This window comes from Mirounga leonina, unplaced genomic scaffold (genome assembly GCF_011800145.1).
Source record: "Mirounga leonina isolate KUSES-001 unplaced genomic scaffold, KU_Mleo_1.0 Mir_174, whole genome shotgun sequence".
NCBI classification, from domain to species: domain Eukaryota; kingdom Metazoa; phylum Chordata; class Mammalia; order Carnivora; family Phocidae; genus Mirounga; species Mirounga leonina.
This window is the reverse complement of record NW_023270451.1, coordinates 70,402,420-70,429,302: the sequence shown is the minus strand read 5'-3', so window position 1 is coordinate 70,429,302 and position 26,883 is coordinate 70,402,420. Positions and strand designations below refer to the sequence as shown.

The 26,883-nt window shown below is 52.4% G+C and overlaps 1 protein-coding gene across 1 annotated transcript in view; it reads left to right on the top strand.

Moving 5' to 3' along the window:
• The window catches only part of PLXNA4 (plexin A4), a 421,883-nt gene that overhangs the window by 329,459 nt on the left and 65,541 nt on the right, over window positions 1–26,883 (top strand). The window contains exons 8-13 of the mRNA XM_035021130.1: window positions 310–409; window positions 2,826–2,940; window positions 13,718–13,918; window positions 20,595–20,691; window positions 21,070–21,260; window positions 25,045–25,196. Of these exons, the coding sequence (XP_034877021.1) occupies window positions 310–409; window positions 2,826–2,940; window positions 13,718–13,918; window positions 20,595–20,691; window positions 21,070–21,260; window positions 25,045–25,196 (856 nt within the window). The remainder of the gene's footprint in view (window positions 1–309; window positions 410–2,825; window positions 2,941–13,717; window positions 13,919–20,594; window positions 20,692–21,069; window positions 21,261–25,044; window positions 25,197–26,883) is intronic.

The following is a 26,883-nucleotide window of genomic DNA, read 5'->3' as shown; positions in this document are numbered from 1 at the left end:
TCTGTGAGTCTGGCGTGGACACCCCACACGCCAGCCTGTGAGAGTGTGCAGGCAGGAGAGAAGCTGGTGAGCATGTGAGGGGTAGGTGCTGGGAACACAGCGTGGACGGAGGAACAGACCAGAAGCGCCCTCTGCAGATGCTCTCAGAGTTGTCCTGGGCCTGGGCCCTGCTGAATCAGAGTCCTGTCCGAGCTGAGAGCACCCCCCGGGGGAGCGGGCTCCCGCTTCCCCGCATACATCACTCTCAGTGGGAACCTCACACGGGGCCTTGGCCTCCCGCCTGAACTTGTGGTTGGCTCTACCCCACAGGGGACCACCATGTCGTCCAGCTGCAGCTCAAGTCGAAGGAGACAGGCATGACCTTTGCCAGCACCAGCTTTGTCTTTTACAACTGCAGTGTCCACAATTCGTAAGTGGCTCCAGCCCCACTCCACTCCCTGTTCCTGGGGTCAAGGTTCATCCGGAGACTGAAGGCGCCAGCCCTGTTGGCAAGGAGCTGCCATCTAGAGGGCCTGTAGGGAGAAAGAGGATGAGACAGGGCCCCCCTCTGGTACCCATGGGGTTAACGGGAAGAGGCAGGAATGAGCAGAGGAAGAACCAGCGGGGTGGGATCTCCAAATCCCTAGCCCATACATCTTCGCTGGCATCAGTCTGTCTAACCCAATTTGGTTCTGTAGAGGAGGAGGGTGGCCCTCACCTGAAGAACAGAGCAGCCAGTGCCCTGGGTGAATAGAGGGGTCTGAGGAGGGAGAGGAGCCCCCATGTGTCCAGGCCAGGCACTGAACACCCAGCTCTCCCCAGTCCCCTGTGGGCTGGGTCAGGCCTCGAGCTGCAGAGGGTCAGAGTGGGGCATGTGCTGACGGGAACCAGCTCTAGCCCTGGCCCTGTTTGATTGAAGCGTCCGCTTCCCAAGGGAAGGCACGGAGGGCAGAGTCTCGGGCTCTGGAGTCACACCAGCTGGAAACTTAACCATTCTGTGTCCCCAGTGTCCCGTCTGTGGGGAAATTGTAGTCCTCCTTCCAAGAATGTCACCCAAATATTTCACTGCCGACACAGCCAGGGCCCTTCCGGGCAGAGTCTCGGTTGGCGGGGCCCCCCCCCCCCCCCCCGCCCCCGCCCCTGTTCATCAACACTGCTTGGTCCACAAGACAGCTGTGAGGACTAGAAGAGTCATTACAAGAATAGCATTTAGAGCCACTGTCTGGGCACTGCTCATGTTTTTGCTGTTATCATGTGATTATCTCCTCTCTAAAATGAAGGAGTTGGACCAGACTGAGAAGGTATGAACCATAGAAACCTTTCTCCAACCAAAATTAGGTGTAGACACCCAATATACAAAAAACAGATGGAAGTAGGAGCTACTCTGGTTGAGGGTTGGGAGGGCCTGGGACCCCTCTGTCTTGGAACCCCACACATCTATCTCCTTGTCTCCAACAAAACTCCATGGAACCCTTAGGGTTCCACAGAGCATAGTTTGAAAACCACAGGACCTGATTTCATAAAGCCCTGCTTGTTTTAAAATGCTTTTCTGTTTACCTCTCCCTATAGAACAAGCTAGTTAACATAACCAAAGACACTTCCGGGCTCTAGGCTGGAGGAATGTTAGTCTACCTCTCTGGTTATGGCAGTTGTGGGTCCAGAGCTTGGCTATCTTTGGGGATCCAAGTAAGAGGTAGTCAGGCCTCCTAGCCAAAAACAAGTTGCTTTGACGCCAGAATTCTCTCCCTGCTTCTTGCCACGGAGCTGCCTGTGGCTTTACCACTTGGTGACCTCTTCCCTTGCTCCCTTTTTGCCCCTCTAGGAAAGCAGAATAGACAGATTAAATCATGTGTGAAGTTTCCATGCAGTCCACAAAATAATTTTAAGCATCTACTAGATACAAGGAGTGTCATTAGACAAGAAGGGTCAACAATGAATAAGGCTCAAAGACTCACGCTCTGCTTCAAGAAGTCATGGCCTTGTGGACTAGTGGGATAATTAATAAGTAAAATATGATACAGAAAGGCCAGGACAGTCCCAGAGACATAAACAGAGTGGTTAATGGGACAAGGGCCCAGTGTGACCAACTCTCTGTTGGTCAAAGAAGGAAGAGGAGATGGGCAGATGAAGGAAGGGGGAGTGGTACCCCAGGCAGGACAGCATGGGGAGAGCATGGCCTGTTCACAACTGAAACAGCAAACACATGTGGAGACAGTGGGCCTGGACATCGTAAAGGGCTCGGCCCACAGGGCAAGGCATTTGGGTTTTACCCTCTGGAAGACGGGAACCATGCTGGGTTTTAAACAGGAAGAAGCTCTGATAACGTTGCCTTTGTTTCTTGGGGATGGAGTGTAGAAACAGGATTGCTAACTGTGTGGGGACCCACTGCACTGGACAGTAGCCTAGAACCTTCCTCTTCTGGGGTGGGTCCATGTGGGTCCTTGACAGTGAGATCCTGGAGTCAATTGGAATTAAAACTCTATTTCTTTCTTGACACTAAATGCATGGGCTTTCCGGATGAACCCCTCTACTCCAGACCTCATTGTTCCCCAGCTCCACAAAAGAGGGCACCATCCTATGGAGATGGAGGACATGTGTGGATTGGGCCCTTGGGGACCAAGGTTTTCACCTACCTGAATGAGGGGGAGGAAGCCACAGAATCTGGGCATCCTGAGAACTTGGAGCAGAAAGGGACAGATTTGTATCGGATCTGCTCTTCCTGAGTGTTGGAAGGTGGTTTCTCACTTACTATTAAAAAATATTTTGCTAGACCCAGGAGTCTTAGGCCCTCTGCTTTGGGTTCACCGACGTTCTGTGATTTGTGCCTCTTTCTTCTCTGTGGGCAGGTGCCTGTCCTGCGTGGAGAGCCCATATCAATGTCACTGGTGCAAATACCGGCACGTCTGTACCCATGACCCCAAGTCTTGCTCCTTCCAGGAAGGCCGAGTGAAGCTGCCCGAGGTAGGTCCTGGCACCTGGAGCCATGAGTGTTGCTGGCCGTGAGCATGGGCCTCACGAGGCAAGCCTACCCTTGAGAAGAGAAAACAAAGGCAAATCCCACAGCACCTGCTTCCACCCAACCCTGGCTCTTAAGGGACCATTTCATGAAAGAAGTGAACATGCATAGCTCTGACCCTGGGGCTAGTGGGCTCTGGGTCAGTCCTGGAGGGTCAGCTACAGGCAAAAGTGCATTCCAGGTCACTCCAGCCATGAAGACCCTCCACATGCCAGGTGAGCTCTAGAACAATTCCAGAGAGATGGGCGTGTGTGTGTGTGTGTGTGTGTGTGTGATAGAAATAATTATAAGTACACAGCGAGACTATATATAGACTCCTTGGCTGTCCCTCAGAGCATTGTCCACAGAGCATATCTGATACCAAATTGGACAATTTGAGTAACAGGGAGAGAGAAATAAGAAAGAAAGGTCAACTTATCAACCAGAGTGGTGGTTCTCCAAGTGTGGTTCCCAGATCAGTGGCATCAGCATCACCTGTGAACATGTTAGAAACTCAAAGTTTACCACCACCACCACCACCCCTGCCCGAAGACCAACTGGATGAGAAGCTCTGGGGGTTGGCTTGGTTCTTGGTTTCTATGGTGTAGTCAGTCCCATTTGGGAATCACTAGAGTTGGCTCCATGGTTAAGAAGCTGTGTTTTTATTCTCTCCTAATCTTTATTCTTATCCTTTTTTTGGTGGTGGTGGTGGTTTTGTTTTGTTTTTTGTTTCTTGAGAGAGAGAGAGGGAAAGAGTGTGTGCATGGGGGGAGGGGCAGAGGGGGAGGTGGAGAGAGAGAATCTCAAGCAGACTCCACGTTGAGCACGGAGCCCAACAAGGGGCTCAATCTCACGACCCTGAGATCATGACCTGAGCCAAAACCAAGAGTCAGATGCTTAACAGACAGAGCCCCCCAGGCACCCCTATTCTTATCCTTGAACACTGTTCATCAACATAATAGAAATACTCTATACCTGCATTGCTGCCTTTCTTAGGATGTAAGTTTGTGGGCAAGGACCTCAAAAATAATTGGTATAAAAATACTTTGGAAAAGTCTGCTGTTGTTCAGCCATTATGGTGCCTATGTGACCCCATCCATCAGACCAGTAGGACTGAACAGAGTGGTTGCTTTAGAACATGGTTATTTAGACTAGAAAGGTATTTATCTATATACAGTGTTGGTTAGACCCCACTGAATGCAGGGCCAGAACTGCCATCCTGGCCCATGCTCTCTCTGTCAACACTGGACTCAGTTTCCAACATCTTCACCCCCTTCCCCTGCCTTAGGTGTACCTTCCAGCCCCTTCCATGCCCACACAGGCGCCATGACCATGTGGCACACCCCACAGCTACGAAAGCCAAGAATGGTGCTGGTGCAGGAAGCACAAAATCTGTTTGGGGGACAGGAAGGGAATGGTGAGAACAGAAAGGCCCATCACAGTGCACTTGTCCCCTTCTCCCAGACTCCTACCTCCATGGGAACCCTAGTTTTGGCCAAACCTTTAACGGCAGGAGGGAAGCTGTCTTGTCCCTGAGGCTGAATGGGAAGGGTGATGTACTCCCCACTCCCAGCACCTGCTGCATGGGGCTCTGCCAGCCCACGGGGACAATGACTGAGCTCTGCTTGGCAATGAGAAAACTCGAGCTCCAAATCCCACCTTCCCAGGCTCGGATGGCTGAGCAAAATTTCTACAGGTAGAGGGTGGACAGGGCAATTGATTTTCGAGGTAAAGGCAAGGAATGGTGAGGTGGTCATGGGGAGAGGATGATCCGACTGAGTGGGAGGACATGAGGAGCAAACAAGAAAGAAACAAGAGAGAAACAAAGAGGAGGAAGAAGAGGCCGTGGAAGTCTCCAGACGTAAAGCCCTCTCCTTCTAAGATGAGGTCTGTCTGGCTAGAAATGGCTGCTCTGGATCATAATCGAGAAAAGAGACCCAGACTTAGATGGTCCCTTTAGGGGGAAAAGGAAGAAAGAGATTACATGTCGGCTTTAAAAAGGAATGTGAAGCTAACATGTAGGTGTCGATCCTGTTCCTCTTTAAGACAAAACGGATCTAAAGCTAGTAGGACAGACATGGATTTGACAGCAAGGGGCACAAGACCCTGATAAAAGGCTGTCCAGTCTCCTCAACCCTGAGCCTTTACCTTGGGGCATGTGGTCAGGAGAGGAAGGTCTGCTTCACCCCCCCAGCCCCCAGGACCAGGGGCCAAGGGCCCAGGAAGAAACCTCTTACTTTGTTCGGGAACCTGTAAGTTACTTGATGAGAGCAGAAACAGAGCGGTCTTGAGCCTCTCTCCAGCTTTCCAGACTGATGTGTCTGGCACAGGTTTCATGTGTGGAGAGGCCCAAGGGTAAACTAGATGAAACAGAAACAATTGAGCTGTCTGGTGGATTTCAAAGGCCCCTAATCATTTAATTACCTTGAAGGAGGTTTTCAAGTTTCTGCTTTTTCTCTCTTGTTTGCTCCTCTTGTCCCAAGTTTCTTTCTTTTAAATACATAAAAGAAGCTTGCATCTGCCACTCAGAAGGAGGAAGAAAGAACTAGGAGAGAATAAAACAAGAGCCCACCATGTTTCCCAGTGCAGTTCAGGGATCCCTGTAGAAGGACGATGTCCTAGAGAGCCCTGGTTGCCAGCCAGGCACAACGCCCCGCCTACGAAGGCTGCCGGTGAGGGACAGCCCCTCCCAGGGTCTGATGCCGGGGCTCCCAAGAAAGGAAGAGGCCTGGAGGAACGTGGCCAATGGAAGGTGGCGATGAACTAACCTACCAGGGCCGCACTCAGACACTTTGCATTTCACCTGAGCTGCGTTACGGTGAGCCTCGCAGGCCATTACAGCAAGAGGCTCCCAGGGAACTTGGAATCACCATGCTTCCCTCATTGCATCACTGAACTGAAGTCACCTTTGCTCCTCTTTTTCCTGGATGTTTATTTATTCTAAGAAAAGGAAGCTCTGAGGTTGTGTTTCTGGTCCAAGTTTGGAGGCTGCCTTCTACCCAGCTCAATACTGGGGCCGTTTTGAGTATAGTTGTGAGGAGAATCCAGAGTTGACCACTTCATGATGATCATTGTAGTGGCATTTTCCTGGGGAATGTACCAAAGGGAAAAGAAGCAATAAGTATTTGTGGACTCTTGACTGATCCAGCCATTTGGGGTCATGGAAGGAGGTCATTGTGCTCAGAGCTTAAAAGGAAAGCCCCTGGCTGCTAATGGAAATAAGGTGACCTTTTTTTCATGTTGTTATTTTGTTTTCTATATTTTTTGTTTCTGGGAAGAGAGAGTAGCAGGAATAAGGCATAAACAAACAAAATTAGACATTTGAAAGGTGATTTTATAGAAGACCCCGGACAGAAGCATTCCCTCCCCCTGCCAGGGGAAGAGCTTATTCACAGCATGGTACCCAAAGCTTTGCTATGGGTCACCTTTCGTCCTGCATTACCCAGTTCCTGAGCACTTCCCATACGTAGGGCATTGCGAGAGGTTCCAAGGTGCATAAGACATCTGTAGTCTGCATTTAGAGATGAGTAAAATGGGACCGTTGGTCTACATGATCTCTAAAGTTCTTTCATTGTAAGTGGAAAGAAGCTGGACAGCACCAAGGAGCGGTCCATGCCCAAGAAGTGGTCTCAGAGGGTGAGTGCTCAAGTCCAGGCTACGGTCTCCCTGTCCCATCTACCAGGGTGACTGCCACTTGGCCTCAGGGCCTGTGGCTCCCCTGGACATCCAGGCCCAGACCAATCCCCATAGATGAAAGAGGGAGCCGGGCCCAGAGAGTCTTCTGTAAGTCCCCAGGCTTTCATTTCCTTTCAACATCTGAGTGTGGGGACGCGGACAGGGTCCTTTTGTTAGTCAAGAGGGAGACTGCCAGGTGGCTCTTCTTTGCCCCAGCGCCATCTTGTATCCCTAGGAAGGCTTTCATCCCTGCATCTTCCATTTCAACACTGGCTTTGTTGACTATCACCAGGGATGTTGAATTACATCTTCCTCCCTCCCCCTGAACAAAGAGTACATTCAGGTGAAGTTATTAGTCTGGAACAGAGAACTGGTCGATCAATGTTGTTATTATATTAATGGCAAGTATTCTAGCATAATTACAACTCTTAGAAATAGAGTGCCCAATAAACGTATGTTGTTTATAGTAACTATATTCCAGTTACAAGGAATGATTTTGTTTCAACTAATGATGGCATTGCGATCACAAGGCTGGGTCTTTAGATCAGCTGCCAGATCCTGGGTACCAAAAAGAAAAGAGAGAGGAAGGGGTGAGTCTTGCTGCACTCAGCCCCATTCTGCCAGAGTCAGGAGAGACTCCTTGCTTCCCAATGGAACAGCCTTTCCCAGGGGCAGCTGTTAACAGGGGACCCAGGCGGGAAGGGCCTCCAGTCCCTGAGTGGCTTTGGAATCTCCAGGCTCAGGATGACCTGAGCCCCCATCAGGCCCATACACATAATAACAGTGATCCATAGGGAACAAAGGCGCTTTTCCATGGAAAAGCAAATCCACTGACAAGAATTTATGCTCCATAGACTATTTTACTATTATCTCTCATCTAAACTGAAAAGCAAAGTCAGCTGCTAAAGCTGTTCCCTGGGCATCAGACCAGATGCGCTTTGCTAGGAAGGCCCATGGTACACAGGCTCAGAGAGAAAGCTCCTGCAGGCCCTCTCTTCTGGAAGTTCAAACAGCGTTTACTCCAGAGAGCATGTGTAAGATCAGAAGAGGCAAAATGAATTCTACCTGATTTCCAAAGCAGTGCTAGAAAGGTTCTTCTCACATTCCCTACCACCCCCACACCCCGGACATGCATCTGTAGACAACATGGGCATGATAACATCTGCCAGCCCCCATTGTCAGTCCTCTCCTGGAACGAAGAGCTGGCGGGGGCTGGGGGGTAGCCCCTGGACTGAAGTAAGCTCCATGTCCTGAGACAGGGCAGGCCAAGGGCATTTACCCACCCCCCCACCACCACTGGCCTCTGGAGGGAAATCGGGTCAGCTACCTTGTCAGTGATTCTGACAAGAAGAGCCCTTCCTGGGGCCCAACGCAAGGGAACCAAACCACCCTCGCCATGCCCTTCACCCTCCTTTGAGAAAACAAAGCCAACCCCAGCTAAAGAACTTGCTTCCAACCCACAAGCCGCCCCCACTCCAGATACTCCATTCCTGGGCTGCCTTGTCTCCAGACAACTGCACTTTCCATCAGTCTCGTCTGCCCCACCCTCCCCCCCTTGAGATTATGGGTATTTCCTTTCTGTATTATTACTTTGCTCTCTCCATAAACCAGCCCATCGTAGATCACACTAATGGCATTATAAACTTGGGGAACAGCAAGAAAATATATGGCGTGTTACATTTTTGTATTGGGCACCATGGGTCTGAGAAGGTGAGTGTAAATTTGGAGGGGGTTGGTTAGGGCTAGGGCTGGCTTCTTTGGAATTGGTGGGGGCCAAGGTGACATTGGTGGAGAGCCATACCCTGCAAATCACTTATTCCTTAGCTGCTCCTAGGTGCCGCCCGTGCCCCGCACTCCCCCAGAGCTTCACAGTTCCCCCATCTTGCTGTCACAACCTGGAGAATTAGAGCCCTCATCTTGTACACACACCGGGGCTGTAAATCCCCAGGCCTACCACCCCCCGTCCCCAGGCAGCACCAGCCCTAAGGGCAGTGTTTTCTCTCTCAGCTCCACAGCATGCTTCATGTCCTTGTTCAGTTATTTAAATATGCAGTGAAACCTCTGTGCAAAGCAGCCACTGACATGCGGGACACAGTGGATGGAAAGGCCTCTTTTTGCTTTCACACTTGGGCTTGATGTTCCCGCTCCCTCCAATTAGCGGTGCTATCTTTACTTCTGTGTGCATTTCGGGGAAAACCAAAAATGTGCACGGGCCTGGACAGTTGACCTGGAGCCCCCCGGAGCCACCGCCTGAAAGCCAAGACGTCCAAGATTTCCTTGCACCTCAAACCACAGTTACACTCGACCTGCAGTTCTTACCACGGCAGAGTGTAGCCACAGGCAAAACAGCCTCCAAGGGAATCTAGTTCTGAATGTATGCATTCATTTTTCTCCACGTGATCTTGTTAAATGCAGGTGCTTTCCACCTCCAAGAGCTGGCCCTCTCTCTTACGGTAGCTCGGAGAAATCTCTTCCTTGAAAGAGAGGAGTGTTACGTTTCTGAGGAATTCTGTATGGGGGCTAGATCATCCTGTGGGGATGAAAGTCAGGAAGATGATCAGGTGAAAAGATTTTGTTCATCATTGTGGGAACTGAATGAGGTGACCGGTGTCCTTGGTTCCTTTATCATGAACGTGGGGCAATTATACATATTGGGCTGTGAAACAAGATAGCAAATGGGAAAGCACGGGGGAGGTAATGGAGGTGGTAGAAGGTGCGCTGGATGGAATCCTTTAAGCCCTCGTGCTGTGTTAACTAGAATCATGACAGCACCACTCACTGCCTACCAGAACCATACCGCCTGTAAGACTGTACTAGGTTCCAATGTGCCAGTTATTAAAATATTAAAATACTTCCCTACTGGGAGGTAAATGGCCCCTTCCAGAAGGCCCCTCCAGTGTTCATGCAGCTGATCCACCTTTGAATACTATACCCAGAGCTAGTTGAGCAGACACTGTTATCCCATTCTAGAGATGGGAAAACTGAGCTTTAGAAAGGCTATATAATGGTGTGTCCCAGGTCGTCTACTGGGTTAATAATAGATCTAGGACCATAAAATTCACTGAATCCAAACCAGCCTCTTCATTCTGTGGCCAAGGAGACCCAGACGGTTTGGGAGACTTGCCCAAAGCCACGTGGTTGGCTGGCAGAAGTCCCGTTTCAGAGCACAGAGAACATGCTGCTGCAGGATGTCACCTTCCAGAAGAGGGGACTGCTGTTAGAAGAGCAGTGGACAGACCCGGGGCCTCTGTCCCTGTTCCCCTGTGTTTGGGGCACTTGGAGCTGTTAAAATCGTCAGGTTCTGCAGCCTAGAAGGGGTGGGAAAAGCTGGACAGTGGGAGTTGATGGGGTGTTTGTGGAAAAGCGCACAGAGGCGGGAGCAGGGGAGACGGGTCCTTTGGAAGCAATGTAGGAAAAGGGAGTAGATGAGGGATAAGGTGCAGCCTGAACCCAGCAGCGGGAGATGAGGAGGAGACAAACATCTATTGAATGCTTGTTCTGTCTGTGTCAGACGCTTTATATGTGGTAGTTCATGGGGATACCCTCCCCCCAAAAGCCCTTTGGAGGAGGAGTTTTTAATCCCCACTAAGCATTAAGCCAAGCAACGATTAGAGCCCTTTCAAGGCTCTGAAATGAGCAGGAGGAAGATAGGCTTGCGTTCAGAGTCTAGTGACTCCCCAACCAGGTTAGTGAAGGACTCTCAGAGGTGATTGTCTGAGCCCTAGGCCTTGGTGGAGGTGCTTGGGACCCAAGTCAGAGAGAAACGGGGGTTTCTCTGCAACTTCCCAGGAGCCTTAGCCGCAGAGGTGGTTTTACACCTGGAATCTCCGTGTGACGCAGGTCAGGGTCTGAGGAGCTGGGGTGGGAGGAGGGGGCAGTGTGGTGGCCATGGTCCCTTCATGCCTTGCTGCCTAGGGAAAAATTGCCATTTTACATTTCAATTAGGAGGGACACTGGGGTCAATCGTCAGTGCCACCAGAGGAAAATGGGCCCTGCCCAGCCCTGGGCCTCTCCAATTATTATTAATGAACTTACTCTCAGACCTGCCAACCTTTTTATATGCAAACTAGGTCTTTATGGGGCCACTGGCAATCAGGACTCATTAAAGAACTCGCGCCAAGCCTCAGTGAGAATCTTACAGGGGAAGAGAGGCTTACGCGTCTGCCCACATCCTGGACTAGAAGCAGCCCAGCCCCAGGCAAGGTCCCAGCCCTCACAGGAGGGTACAGTAGCTCTGAAGTCCCTCTGGGCACGGGGAGATCCTTCCAGACCCACCGCGTCCTCCTGATGTAGTCCCGGCCCACCAGGAGGAACTTGCCTCCTTCATTAAGGGGAGGGAAGAGGGTGGGCTGGCGGTCAGCTTCTTCAGCTGCCAACACGTCTACTGATACTGAGCCATGATGTTTCCGCTCCCTGCCTCAATTTCTCCTTTGCAAAGTAGAAGGGATTCATTAGGTTGGTCCAGAGGGCTACCAGATTCCAGACACTTGCTGAGCGTTGTTCATGGACAGTAGTAACATTTTGCTCTAGGAGATGGGAGCGAGAGATCCAGAACTCCTCTTACTCCAAATGCAACCACAGACCCAGCTCCCCAATGATGCCGATGTGGATGGAGCAGGAGGGGAGGTCAGGCTTGTGCATGCTTTAGGGAGAGGAGAGCTGCCCAGGGTCTCAGGAAAAGAGAAGAGTGCAGTCAGCACCCTCTGGCTTGAGACTCCCTGCTTTTCATAGATCTCTCTTGATTCTCCAACATCACACACCTCCTGCTCCAGTCTTGTGCATCCTCCTATTCACTAAATCATTCTTGTCTTCTCTGTGTCCTGCAATTCTCATCTTGCTGGGGCGGGGGGGCTGCTGAGGTGGCAGCCGAGGCAGGAGCATAGGATGGAGCTGCTAAAACTTTCTCTATATGGGACCTGAGTCCCTGGAGACCCACGCGCTTTGGAGTCTCAGGACCACGTGCCAGGCTCAGCGCTCTGCCCCTTCTCCCCTCCTGCTGCTCTTCTGTGTTTTCATTTATTTTTAATTGTAGAAAAATACACACATAAAACTTACCATCTTTACCAGTTTTAAGTGCAGATCCGTGGCATTAAGTACATTCATACTGTTGTGCAACCATCACCACCATCCATCTCCAGAACTTTGTCATCTCCCCCAACCAAAACCCTGTCCCCGTGAAAGACTAACTCCCCATTTCCCCTCCCCCAGCAACCACCATTCTGTCTCTATAAAGTTGATTGTTCTAGGTGCTTCATATGAGTGGAATCATGTGATCGTTGTCCTTTTGTGCCTGGCTTATTCCACTTAGTATAATGTTTTCAATATTCAGACACACTGCAATGTGTGTTAAGATTTCCCTCCTTTTAAGATGGAATCATATTCCATTTTCAGTATGTATCACGCGTTGTTCATCCATTCATCCGCTAATGGACACTTGGGTGCCTTCCACCTTTTGGTGTGGTGAATAATGTTGCTATGAACATGAGCGAACGAGTTCTAGTCTCCGCTTTCAATTTCTTGGGGTATATATCCCGAAGTGAGATTGCTGGGTCTGCCAGACCTCGGCTAGCTGCCTTGCAGAATAAAGGTACGGGCAGCCTGAAGGAGAGAGGGGGTTAGTTTGATGGGCCTGGAGCGCTCACTCCCCTGTAGTAAGGCTCCAGGGTAATGAGGAAGGACAGAGGCGAGACCACCCCAAATCACGGAACCAGGACTGGGAAGAGCTGAATGGGTCCTTGGATCCCATCTGACTGACGGATAAGGAAGTTGGGTCTCCAAGTTGGGGTGTGATGTGCTCAGGTTCCATAGCTTGTCAGAAGCTCAGCAGGCACTAGAATGCGGGTCTTCGCCCTCCCAACTTTCAGTGACAGAAGGGGCTCATGCTTGCCTTCAGACCCAGGAGGGACAGCTGTCAGCTGCCTGATTGCCTGAGACCCCTCCAGTCAGCCGTTCCCCGGCAGCTCCTTTCTGTCTTACTCGGCTGGGCAGGAAGGCTGGGGTTACAGGCCAGCAGCCTCTGCTGAGAGCAGCATCCTTAGAAGGATGGGTATGCCAGGCTTTTGATGGCCAGCCTGCCCGGAAACCACCTGGCTCAGCATGACCCAGTGTCATAATGGGAGTCGTCTGGGGGATGCTGGGACCTGCCTGACATGCGGGGTCCAGGCCCTGCATGTGTCTGCAGAAGGCCTCGCTCCTGCCCATGCCCATCGGGCCTGGCATTACTGACTCTCTTCCACCCAGGTCCTCAGAATCCAGCTACATGCCACCTGCCACCTTTGGACAGAGGACAGAGCACCCACACTCTGTATTTGACCCCATTTTTCCCCCAGCCCTCCCAGGACAGAGCTGACTACCTCAGGGAAAAAGGGCCCAGTCATTTCCTCCATCCCCCAAGGCTCTCTGGGCCCCACTTAGCCTGAGGGATGAGTGTGCTCATTGCTAGCATCCAAGAGGTGCTCCATGTGTATCTGCTCTGAGGGGCATTTCCATGGGGTCAGGTGCCACAGAGGGCAGTCGGAAGGAAGCTTCTCGATTTTAAAAGGTCTCTGGAGCTCATTCCAGAACATTCCCCATTGCCCAACTCAGCCGCATGTGGAAGACCCTCCTGGGCCCTCCTGCGGTGGTCCAGACCCACTTTCCAGAGCTGGGGCCCAGGGCTCACTGCAGAGCTGCTCTTGTTGGTCTCTCTGTCCCAACTCTTGGCAGCCTAGCACAGGGGTCATCAGCCCCAAGGTGGGACATGGGACACCTAGCAGCAGAGTCTGTCTCTGCTAGGGTGGGAGGGGGGCTGGGAAGAGGCAACCAAGAGTGTCAGAGTCTGGAGGGCATTAAAATGGAACCCACAGAGGGTGGGCAGTGAGAAGTGGCCCCCAAATGGTGACTGTGGGATCTGGGATTTCTCGGACCCGTTCTCTCCCACATAGAGGCTGGGGAGGGGGGGTGGGCAGCAGTGTCTAGAACCTTCTGTGACTGCATCCGTGGGAACGCGGGGCAGGGCAGACCTCTGGGCTGTGTCTGGAGAAGCTTCGGCTTCCCGCTCCCCAGCCCGAGCTGTACTGTTTCTTCCAGGACTGCCCCCAGCTGCTGCGAGTGGACAAGATCCTGGTGCCTGTGGAGGTGATCAAGCCCATCACTCTGAAGGCCAAGAACCTCCCCCAGCCGCAGTCCGGGCAGCGCGGGTACGAATGCATTCTCAGCATCCAGGGCACGGAGCAGAGGGTGCCCGCCCTGCGCTTCAACAGCTCCAGCGTGCAGTGCCAGAACACCTCTGTGAGTGCCCCCCGCCTCCACCCCTTCCTCGTTCCTCTCTAGAGCCAAGTCAGCTCAGCTCTGAGGGATTTCCCCAAACAGGCACAGAACAGTCTAGCCCCCTGCCGAACTGCTCCCTCCAGCCCTGCTTTCCTGGCGCAGCCTTGGATGCTCGTCCCAGCAGAGTGCTGGGCTCTGAGGTCACCAAATGTCTGCCCAAGGGCAGGGGCTGCAGCGGCAGGGGCTTGGAGACCCTCCATGGGGCTGCTGAGCACCGTTTGTGGGCAGAGGTATATGCAGGGTATGCTGGGCTCCAGGAACATCCATGTCCATCCTCGCTGAGACGAGCTCTGGAGTCCCTGGGCCCTGAGTGCCTCGTCTGAGGCCCCAAAGGCCCACTGCTGCCTTTGGACCTGCACAGAGACCGTCTCCAGCACAGAGGCCTCCAAGACAGACCAGACCCCTGCAAAGGGAGTGGTGGAACAGGATGGAGCTAGTCAGGAGGGTGCTGCTCAGATCAGCACACACCTGCCCAATGTTTAGAAAATCCACATTAGGTCCACACCCGACCACCGATGGGCCAGCGGCCCCCCCGCCCCCCTGCCCCCCCATTGCCGATGGCTATTGTCTGATTCCTGGGTACCACACCACGTGCCCCAGCTATGCATCACCTTTCCCATCTGGCTGCCCCTCTCCCGACCGTGTGGTCTTCCCAGCCACTACTCTGCTCTCTCTCATTCTCTTTCTGGCCTACTCCTCTGTACCCCGATACTCAAAGACAAACATTAGGCTTTTAGACTCATAACATTTTCAAGCTGTAGGAAACCTTAATATGCTTCCTCACTGTATGGATGAGGAGCTGGATGCCCAGAAGCAGGGGTAGGTCTAGGTTTATGGGGCTGGGACCTATAGGATTTGGGAGACCTTCTTTTAAGAATAAAATGTAATAAAGACAAAATTAAATATATAGGCAGGCCTGAGAAGGGGCCGAAGCTCCATGCACCTCAGGGTCAGAATAAAGCGACATGTCTAAGCTCACCCAGCTAGTGGGGGGGGGGGGGGGCGGCAGGGCTGGATCTGGATTCAGGGTGTCCTCCTATGTCACCCTGCCTCCCATTCATCCTTCCTGCTAGGTACTCATATATGGTGACTGTATTTGGGCATGTACTATAGGACCAGGAGAGTCCTGGACAAAGCAGTTCATGGGCACCGCACTCTCCCTGAAGGAAAAAATCTAGGGGTAAATGGAGCTCAGAGAGGCCCACATGCTTGCCCAAGGTCACTCAGTATTGCAGGGACCAAACGGACAATTGATGGCTCAACCTCAGAAACCCCAGACGTGTCCCCACAGCTCCCTCCTGTCCTGGTGGCCAGGCTGTTTGGCAGATTTCTGCAGCGTTCCAGGTTAAACCTGCAAGCAAATGGGCTATTAAACACCTCCTGTTTTCTCATAAATCCTGAGGCCAACCAGACCAGCCCCAAGGGTTTGGCTCAAGTGCTTCTCCCCCAAATAAGTAAGTGAGTTCCTGTGGGAAGAAAAAGCCTGAGCCCCACATGTGAGTCAGTGGAGGACAGATAGGGGTTTGGGCCCCAGAGAGAAGTCTGTTTTGTCAGAGACGCTGTCCCAGGGAATCTGGTCCCAGAGCTGTCAGGAAGGAGGACAGTCTGTGGCCTCTGATGATTGAGCCCTTGTTTCCCCAGACACTACAAGATGGGGCCTCACAGGCCCCGGGCTTCCTCTGGCTCAGTTAAATAGACGAGGGCACCCCATGTAGCAGCCTGAGTTCATCCTATAAACTCCTTGGTCAGAACTCAGTGCCTTGGGACCCACTGTTCTCAGCACTCCCGAGCAAGGCCGGACTCTGTGAATGAGCCCACTGGGGGTCAAATTGTCCTGACTGGGGGGGCATCTGAGGCCCCCCCACCCACCAGGGGCCGGTTCACAGGACCTGAGGTCGCTGCTCCCAAAGCAGCTCAGCCTTCTTTATTTCAATACCCTCGTGAGGAAAGTGATGGGAAAGTTTTTTCTGTACCATTTTAAGGTCTTAGAAATGAAGGCAACAGGAGATATACCCCACAAAGGGTAGAGTCCAAGAAAAGTCCCCTCTATCTACCAGGACCCTCTGGAATCATACAGTCCAGGAGGGCTCAGCTCTGATGTTTCCCAGGAGCCTCTCTTTGCAAGGATCCCAGTTGAAATGCTGGTCTGGGCCAGGATGCCACTGGTGGTCAAGTGACTTCCTTAAAAAACTTTGGGGTCATAATCAGGGGCAAGCCTCCTTTACCATAGTTATAGTATCACAGTTACAGAGGACAACATAGTATCAGGGCGAGAATAGACCTGAGAGAGTGTCTATACTTGATCCTGTGACAGAGGGGATCTCTGAAGCCCAGAGAGGGCATATAACCAGCCCCAGGTCACACAGCAAGTAAGTAGCCAGTTCAGAACTTGAATCCAGCTTCATAACATACCCCCCATCAAAGGTTGGGCAAAAAATAGCAACTGAGCACTTTATACCCAGACTGAGTGCAATCCCTGGGAACCAGGTCTGATGTGCCTCAGAGAGGACTGTGGGAGGAGTCATGTTGTTTCACTTCCTCAATCCCTGAACTTTCTGGAATCGGGTGGTGGGGTGGGGAAATCCAACAGAAACCCCAAGTTTCTGATGGTAGAGGAAGGTGGGTGACAAAGAGGTCTCAGAGGAGAGCAGAGAAGGAAAAGAGACACAGGAAAACTCCTCGTGGGTGTGACACCGGGCTGGGTGGGCAGACAGGCCGCCTCCAGCCCACATTTCGGGGACAGGCCCTGGGGCCATCACCAGAGCAGTGGGGGAGGAGGGGCTGTGGGAGGAAAACAGGGCAGCTCACAGGCAACAGTTGGAGGGAGGAGCAACTGTGGGGATTCTTGGCCTCCTTTAGACCAAGGCTCCAGGAGAATGACAAGTGCTGCTAATAATAGTGCCTGGGGCCCGCCCCCCCAGTCACCCGCAATCAGGTGAGCAAGTGGGCGGCAGGGGGCAGCCAGCTCCAGGCCGAGCTCCCACCGACCCACAGGAGCCGCCCATCTTTTCCCGGTGTCCCAATTTACCACGTGCAAAACAAAGATGGAGAGACCGGCGGGGAGGTAACTTGGCCCCCTCCCTGCTTTCTTGGAACCCGGCCAGCAGTGGGCCTGCTGAGCCCTCAGGGGTCCTAGAGATGGACACGGAGCATACACAGCTTTCTTACGTTGTTCAGATCTGTCTGCCCGAATGGTAGCATTTTTCAGCACAATATCTCAGAGCTCAGAACAGGGAATGGTTCGAGGAAAGAACGTTCAAATTATATAGGTCTTGTCTTTGCTTTCCAAGGTAGAGGTTCACACTTTCCCAAGGTAATGAGCAACGTCAGCCCCGAGCTGGGTTGTGGCATGCCAGACCTTGATTGAGACACTTAACCTCCTGGCCCCCGAGAGCCTGAAACACTCTCCGCTCAGCTCTGGATTTTGTGCAGATTAACTGCCCGCTGATTACAGAGAGCTATATAAATGCTAAGTGCAGCAGAGGTGGGGAGTCCTGGGGGATGGGAGCCAGTGGTCCAGGCTCCCCAGCTGTCGGCCCCCTCCCCCTGTGAAACACAGATCAGGGGGAGAGAGCCTCCAGGAATGAGAGTGACCTCCCTAGAGACGAAGGGGGTGGTGGGGAGGACCCAGGGTTAATGACTTCTATAATATTTCATAGTCAAGATCCCTGGAATGGGCGATAAAAAGATAAAGCAATGCCGAGCACATTCTGGTCCTTGACGTCTTTTATTTTCAATTTTCCTCGAAAAGTGAATGTGTGTAAACACACACATGCACTCCAGAACACATAAGCATTCTCATATGCACACGTCTCCATATGTACCAAGTATCTGGTGCATAAACACTCAATAAATGTCTGCTATTATTACTTCATATAAACATAAACACAGGAAACACCAACATATTTTTGGACAGCATCCCCAAATGTATACACAGAGACATAAAACACACAGTAATATTTGAGAGCTCATTCCATGTGTCAGGCCCTGTGCTCGGAGGAATGATGGTTATCCCCACCCCCCGAAGAGTCCTGTTAGGTGTGCAATGTTTGTAATCCCCACTTGACAAATGGGGAAACCGAGACTTACGTTGTTGGCTCACACGCACACAGGTGGGCCCTGCAGAACCCCTTCACAGCAATGTGTGCGAGAATGCATGTGAACACACGTATGAACACACAGACCATACAGATTTGTGCTCTGAGCTCTTCTCTGGCAGCTGCATGTGAACTCATTTGTGCACACGACACACACATGCACACATATGCAGAATTTCTTGCCTTGCCTTCTGGGGGACTTCAGCGCCTTCCTGAGAGAGGCCTGGAGGTTCTATTGAGCTTTGGCTGACGGGCCCCCGGTCACCGCCTGCTGCTTCCACATTGAATCCTGACCAGACCCTGGCCTGAGAAGCAGGAGCCAGGCTGGGATCCTGACTTAGCCCCCCGCCTCATTCCAGCATCCCTCCTAGAGTGGAGGCCAGAACAGCCTGAAGCCGGCCCTTAGCACCTTTCCTGCACTGGGGCCTTGGAAGAGGGAGCTAGATGGGAAGGAGAGGAAGTGGAGCTTGGCTGGAGGAGGGGATAGGAGGGACAGCTGGAAAAGTGTTCTCTCCCTCTCCCCTTCCCTACCTCCTCTCCCCCACCCATCTCTTGCTCCCGCACACCCGTCCCGCAGAGAGTGGAGATTCCCTAACTCCGTGCAACACCAGAGTCACTAGAGTTGTTTCTTTGAAATGCATCCCCATCTTCCAGTTCCAGCAGGTCTAGGCGGAGACCCTGGGATCTGCATGTAGGCCCCCAGACCACCCTGAGACCCACCAGTCTAGGAGAGGACGAGGTTTTGTGAGAAAGCTCAGGATGCCTTAGAGCGACGTGGTCTGACCCAGAGGCAGAGAACGAAGTCTCTGGGGAGTTGATTGCTGCAGTACATGGCAAAAGGTTTATGAGTCACCAGCTGAGTGAAGCGATCATCAAAGGCCCCGCTGTTGTTTCTGCAGGGCTGGGAGCTTTGCTTGATTCTATTGGCCTGAGCCCAGACCTTGGCCCTGGTCCAGGTGTCACGGGTCACAAGGGAGATTCTATGAGAGGGTGCGTGGTACAGTGCAAACCACCATCACTGTGGGGGAAGCCCTGAACGTGGCTCCCTGGCCTAGGCACGTGTCTCCAGGGAGTTGGTGAAAAACTGGGGAGTGCTAGGGGAGAGCTGAAGAAGGCTGGGCACCACCGCAGCGATGCGTATGCGTATAGGCCAGCATCAGGGCGTACTCATGTTCCTGCTGTAACTCAGGAATTTAGGGCAATTTCCAAGATTAGGATGACAAACATCCCCTCTAGGAATCTCTATGAGTCGGCTCCAGAGGGAGAGGCACCGGGACAGGCCAGAGACCCTCCCCAGGCTGTGCATTCCCGAGGTTCTGTAGCTGCCCTCCCCTTAGTGAGGTTCCAGCAGCTGGTCAGCTCTGAGGAGGGACCATCGCTGCCTCCATAACGTCCGTCACACACCCCACACCCCAGCCCCTCCACAGTTCAGCTACGTTAAAAGAGCCTTTGGCTCTGCAAACACCACTTCAAACCAGGTCTCCTGGACTGAACTCCTCTAGCAAATTCTGAGCCCTCAGCCCCTCCTTTACAGAAAACCTGTCTCATTCCCGTTCTTCCATCCACCCCCTGTGGAGGGCAGAATCTGGTGGATTAATGAGAAAATCACCAGGTACGGATTGGAAATGCTGCCCTGGGCAGGCCCAGGGTTCCTGCCACCTACCCCCCTTCTCTGGAGATTGAGAAGTGTCTGCGATCAGAAGGTAGATATGGGGGGGGGGTGGCACCTACCCCTCCTTCACCCCCCCCCCCGCCCGCCCCCAGCACACAGTCCCAAGGCAGACACCCAGCTGGGTGGGGCACTGAAGCTGAGGAGAGCAGGGCATGGACGCAGGACCCAGTGCAGGCCCTGTGCAGGCCTAGAGGCAGCTCCCTCATGGGCAGCCACAGAGCTGGGGCCTGGCCTCTTTGAGCCAGCAAAGGCCTTTGGAGTCTTGACCCAGATTCCCAAGTTTGGGGCCTAGGGTGTCCTCGGGATTTCCCACCTCACCTGTAAGCCCTACCCAGCTCTCCTCTCTCCTCACCTCCATCAGCTCAGCTCCTGAGGAGTGCAGCCCCTTCCTTTCTAGTGCCTGCACCCGCGACCCCTGCCTGGGAATTGATCAGCCCTCTCCAGGTCTTTGATAAAGCACCCACCTCCTCTGAACTTGTCCTAGAAATGAAAGTTCCTACATGGAATCAAGGGCCTTGGCGGGGGCCTAATGGCGGGGATCCCCTGGACAGTGAGGGAGGACACTGGGAAAGCCCAGCTGGTGGGGGCCAACATCCGTGGAAGGGGGACAAGTAGCTTGCTCTCATCTGCTCAGGGAATCTACTTTGCAAATGGGTGTCCCATCCAGGCCTCACCTGCCCCCTGCCTGCACCCCATTCCCTGAGCCACACTTCCCCAGGTGTTGTACCCACACATGCACTCGACACACGTACAGTTATGGCAGGTCCTTAGCCCCGAGCACTCCTGGGAGCCCCAGGCTGAAGAGCCGGCTCTCCCTAGAAATCTCCGTGACCCAGCTTTTCTCGTTCCTACCCCCAACCTGCTGCAGTATTCGTATGAAGGGATGGAGATCAACAATCTGCCAGTGGAGCTGACGGTTGTGTGGAATGGGCATTTCAACATTGACAACCCAGCTCAGAACAAAGGTGAGCAAGCTGGGCCCTGGCGGGGAGGCAGGGCAGACGGGAGGAGCGGCTCTGCGTTCCAGGGCACCTGTGATTCTATCCCTCCCTCGGGCTCTGAGCCTGCTCTCCTCGCCTCTCCACTGCTCCGAGACCTCCCAGGTGAGCGCCCACCGTGGGCAGTGGCTCTGGGGCCGACAGAGCCCTGCCGACGCTGGAGGGAGCCCCGCTTCCCAGCCCGGCCCCGAAGCGCTCTTCTGGTCTTGTCTGTGTCACAATGGCTGAAGGAACAAGGCCGCTTGTGGCTCATCCTCCGAGGCCGGGACGGCACTCCTGGCCCACAGTCCCATCCCCTCCGGCTCCCCCTCTCACCGCAGAGGACCTCTTGCCCTTCGTCCACAGTTCACCTGTATAAGTGCGGAGCCATGCGGGAGAGCTGCGGGCTGTGCCTCAAGGCGGACCTGGACTTCCAGTGCGGCTGGTGCCAGGTCCAGGGCCAGTGTACCCTGCGGCAGCACTGCCCCGTGCATGAGAGCCAGTGGCTGGAGCTGTCGGGCACCAACAGCAGGTGCACCCACCCCCGCATCACAGAGGTAAGCCAGGGGCCTCGGGGCACTCTGGGCGGCCAAGCCAGGCCCTGCCATGCGTGGCCGTGGTGACAGCCGCCGCGCTGATTCCCAGGGCTGGCTGGGCGCATCCTTGTTTTCCTGCCTAGCATCCCCAGAAGCCGTGGGCTTGGTCCTTCCCCTATGAAGGAAGGTGGAAAACAGAGAGGGGCTCAACTGTCCTGTTGGAGTCTCCACTTGAGCCGTGTCCAGCGTGACTCCAAGTCCTGGCCACTGTCCCTTTGCCTCTAAGAGTCCGGGGGACGAGGCGGTTAAGCTCCATCAGGGACAAGCTCACCAAGCAGTCAGCCATGAGCAGAGGCTGCGTGGAGCCTCAGGGCGCAGAGCCCAGCCCTCGGGAGGTGGAGGGGGTGGAGACTGTGAGACCCCCGGACTCATTCAAAGCAAGACCTAGGTGGGTAGGTGGCAGAGATGGATTTGGAGTACATTCAGGAGGGCCCAGTGGACACAGGCGGGGAGCAAAGACAAGGGAGGGGCAGGGCAGAGCTAAACATGCAGAGCACAGGGCTGGAGTCCCAGTTCTGCCAGCTAATTGCTGGGTTTCCCGGGCCTAAGTCATCACTGCCTTCTTGCCTCAGCTTCCTCCCCTGTGCAGTGAGTCTAAAGTTCCATCTCGCAGAGGAGTTACAAGGACTGTAGGCGAGAATCATGCAGAATGCTGGCTCCATGCAGAGCCCCTGGGGATCTCACCAACCTCCTCGTCCATCTTTGACACTGTTAAAGCCAAGGGGATCACTGTTCCTGGGGTTTATTTAGGTCACTTGGTGTCTTCACCTCCCCACTCCCCACTCCCAGAAGAAAGACCCCCTCAGCTCCCCGCAACCGTGCTCTCCTGGTAAAACAAAGAAGAGGCGTGCAGGTCTCAACAGTGGGACCCTCTGTGTCTTCAGCACAGTGCTTTGCACATTGTAGGTACTCAACACCTCTTTGCCACGGCGGATGATGATTTTAATAACAAAGCAGAGAAGGGTAGAGACAAAAAGAGGAAAGGGAGCGTAGTCTCTTCTCCATACATAGTAAGGATAGACAGGTACGTGGCTCTGTGCAAAGTTTCACAACCACACACATATCCGATCATCTAAGAGTGGCAGTTATGATAAGAGGAAAGTATGGGCGTGGTGCTTCAGTTTGCAAAATATTTTCATATCCCTTACTTTGTCCATCCTCACAGCAATACTGCCATATGGCTCCTAGGGCTGTCACCACACCGTACCACAGACCAAATGGTTTCAGTGACAGAAATTCCTCGTCTCTCAGTTCTGGAGGCTGGGAGTGGAGACCCAGGTGTGGGTAGGGCCGGCCCTTCCGAGGGCTCCACGGGAGGACCTGCTCCGACTTCTCTCGTGGCCAGCAGCCCATCGTCTTCCCCCTGAGTCCCCTCTCCTCGTCTTTCTGTGTGTCTCTGTCCAAATTCCCTCTTTATTTGAGGATGCCAGTCCTGTGGAATCAGAACCCACCCTAATGACCTCATTTTAACTTGATGACCTCTGTAAAGACCCTTTCTCCAAATACGGCCACGTTTGGAAGTACTGAGCATTAGGATTCCCACAGAGGGATTTGGGGAGGACACAATTCAAGCTATAATGCCTGCCAAAGCCAGGGTTAGCAGCCTCCTTTCCCAGATATAAAGAGCTATGCTCAGAGATGCTAATGTCCTCTCCCCAAAGCCTAAATCAAACGGGTCCTGAATCCCAGGTCTCTGGATTGCCCCTCTAGTGCTCTCTTTCACCATGGAGGCAAGACACCCATAGATGTACTCCCTCACCCCTCCACTCACAATTATGCACGCACACCAGGGATGTGTACAAGCAGGTAGGGAGCTTGACCTATGTGAGTGCACAGCCTCCTTCAGCAAGGCGGCCCCTCGGCGGTGGCCCCTCTGTATGTGCCCCCCACTCCAGCCCCTTCATCCTCCACATCCCTGGTTTTCCAGACATGGGCAGTTTCCCTTAGCCTCTACTTCACCCTCCTGCATGGGTGGGAATCTCAACAGCGATTCTCAAACGGGGGTAAAAGACAGGCATTTAACCTACAGAAGTATCTGGGGGAGGAGGGCCCTGGGCCTGCCCTGGTCCCTCTCCTTCCCAGCCACCTCCACCCGCAGAGCCCTTAACACGGAACCATCCCCGGGGGCTGCCACGCGTGATTGCTAAGAGTGTGTCTGCCGCAAACAGTGGGACTTGCTTTCTTCTTGGCCTGAGACCAAGAAAATCACAGGGAGGAGATGGCAAATTAAACAAGTCTCCCTGTGAGGGAGGCTATTTACCAGCTCCACACTGGCATGGCCCTCCGGGGAGCTGGGGAACCAAGGACTGGGCCAGAGATAAAGCTCCTTTTTCAGGACAACATGCCCGGGCTGGAATATCGTGCACCCCCTGCTGCCAGGGGCCAGTGGGGCTTTGGGGACTGGCTGGGCAGGCATTTGGGAAGGACAAGCACTCCCCCTTCCGGTCCTCCCTACATCTGCCCACCGCCCTCACATAGAAATGGGCCCATGTCTCCAAGGGACCTGTCTTTCCACTGCCACAGGAGCACACGTGAAAACCCTCACCCTCATGTGCACACTCACCCACAAACATGCATGGGTAGGAAGAAGGAACTGTCTCAACTTGTCGGTGAACAGCCTTCTCCAGCGAAGCTATCCCTCCAGGCTGGTTTCTTTTACTCCCCCCTTCTCCAGGCTGTGACCTTTGAGGGTAGAGAGGGTAGGAAATGTTAAGAGGTGGGCTGTCTGAGCTCCTTCAGTTGGGATCCCATGGACATTGACCAAGATCCAGGCGCTGGTGTTGAGAGACACCAGGAATGGGAAATGTGCCCTTCTCTGGTCTTTCGAATGACAGAAGAGGCTGGTATAGAACATCTTCTGCCACTAAAGTCACTACCGTGGGATGTCGCAATTAGATCGTGGGAACATGTACAGGCCCTTTGGCTGTTGATTCCCAACATTTCCATCATGGGTTTTTAACACCAATGGTGACATCTGAGGAAGAAAACCCAGTCATTTGGGCCAGTATATGAAGGTAAAGTCTAAATTAAGCCCATCTCTGTTAGAAACCAAGCCAGACAGTGAAGGCAAAGGGGCTGTGGCAAATGCTCTTGTAAATCCAGGAAGATGCTGAGTAGTTGTGGTTTCCAGCCCAATGACAACTCAAGAAATAAATATGGTGCCATCACTGAGAAGTCCACAGGAAGTAAGACACCATTCTTGCGCTCAGAGACTCAGGATCTGAAGGATGAGGAGGATTCAGACACAAATCATTGTTACCATGAAAGGAGCATGAAATTTCAGTGGAGAGAGAGAACTGGTTATGGAGAAGGGACATTTGAGAAGGATCTTGAAAACTGGGTGGCTTGCCATAGTGTGGAGGGCTGTGGGCATTAAGAGGGCTTTTTTTCATTTTCCTTCAGAATGGAACAACACAAGCAAATGCCTAAAGGCTTTATTCCTTGATTTTCTATGAATTACCCGGTAACAATGTGGATCACGTTCCATCCCCTCATCTCTGACACAAAATAGGGAGGCGAATGAGAGGATTTGAACATTGTTCCTAATACCACACACAAACATGGACTGCTCTACCAGAAGCCCCTGCCATTGACAGTCCCAGACCTGGGTGCCCTTGTGGATGTGGGTCCAATTCAGAGACTCGCACGGAGGTGGGGAAGAGCCAGACGCCTCTCCTTGCCCCAGCAGCAAGTGGGGGATGGCTCTATCTTGGTGCCTGTCCAAATCACTGCTTCCTCCCTCCAGATAATCCCAGTGACAGGTCCCCGGGAAGGGGGCACCAAGGTCACCATCCGAGGGGAGAACCTGGGCCTGGAATTCCGGGACATCGCCTCCCACGTCAAGGTGGCCGGTGTGGAGTGCAGCCCTTTGGTGGATGGCTACATCCCTGCAGAACAGTAAGTGGAGGCCCCATGAGACATAGGGTGGTGTGGCTATCTGGTGTTGACTCGCCTTCCCTGGCCAACAACTGACAGCCAATGGCCAACGGTGTTAGAGACTGTTGGGGTGGTGGGGGAGGTAGAATGCCCCTAACATTCTAGTGTCCTCCCCAGCTCTTGAACTAGCTAGCTGCCATATTGGCAAGTGTAGAAAGGGGACATGGGGCCAGGAGGGAAGAGAAAAGTGATCGCTACCTCCTTGAGGTGTGGCCATCGGTGGTGACAAGACAAAGCAAAATTAAAATCTGCAAGAGAAGTATGAGTTCAGTTCCCTACCCCCTTGCCGTCCCCAAGTCCCCACTCCTGTCCTCCTCCAATTATGAAAGAAGCTGAGGCTCTGCTACTTTCTGTGGAGACTGAAAATGAAACCTCACACCCACTCCAGCCTGGAGGCCTCTGGGATTGTTTTTTTCCATGCAGAGCCTGCTGGAGCATGGAGTGGGTCATTCCGTGATCAACCTTTACCTCCCAGCCCACCTGTTAGAGGAGATGTGAGAGTCATGTATCATTGCCTTGTAAATAAGTAAATACAATTTTCCAGCCCAGCAAACACCCCATGAAATGTTTACCAGCACAACAGAATCTATATTCTATACCATCTCGACGGCCCCTCCCAGAGCGACACCTAGCCACTTGTCCTTAATAACAAGTAAGTTATTGACACTTTCTAGGTCTCCCTTAGGTACATCAGTACAGCTTACCTGTCCGCTTGCTGGGTCTTGCCCAGATTTAGTGATTCTGGAGCCATCGGTACCACCATCTGATTTCCATCCGGAGCTTCCTAAAGCACTCTTAGTAGTTCCTGTGACTGAAGGATCTACTCTTGATGGAATTCACCTCCCTGGTCCCTCATGGCTTATTTGCCCAAAGAGCTTTCTGTGGCTCTTTCAACTTTTGGAGTCCTTCCTAGAACAAAACCAAAGCCAACTGCTACCAATCTACTGTGATTTGGGGAACTTTAAAATGCCCTACTCTGGACCTTCATAGCCAAACAGAAAATATATGATTACAAAGTCACATAATTGCAATATCGTGGTACTAGTTAGATCAGTGGAAGAAGATGGAACACCCAGAAAAGAATCCTGATACATAAAAATTTAGTATATGGTAAAGGTGACACTTCAAATCAGCAAGGAAAGCAAAGATCAGTCAATAAGCAGTGGGGGTTAACTCTCAGGAAAAAAATATATATATATCCAACCCTCATTTCACATTATACACCAAAATAAATTGCAGACAGATTAAAGAGTTAAGTGGAAAAAAATAAATCTGTGGAATGATTAGAAGAAAATGCAGGTGAGAATTTATTTGATTTCAAGTAAGGGAAGTGCAACTGTTCTAACAGCAAAAGAAAAAAAAAGTTATAAAAAAAATATTAGGAGATCTGAGTATATAAAACTTAAAATTTATACATCAAAAGTCCATGTAAACAAAGAAAAATATGAACAATAAACTGGGACTAGCGATATACCCTATGACAGTTAACATATGCTTTTTCTTAATATACAGAGGTTCCATAAGTAAAAAGGCAAATATCACAAAATGAGCAAAGAGTATGAATGAGCATGAATGTGCAATTCACAAGACAAAGAACCAAAAGTCATAAAAAAAAGTTAAATAGCATTAGTAATCAATGAAATGAAAA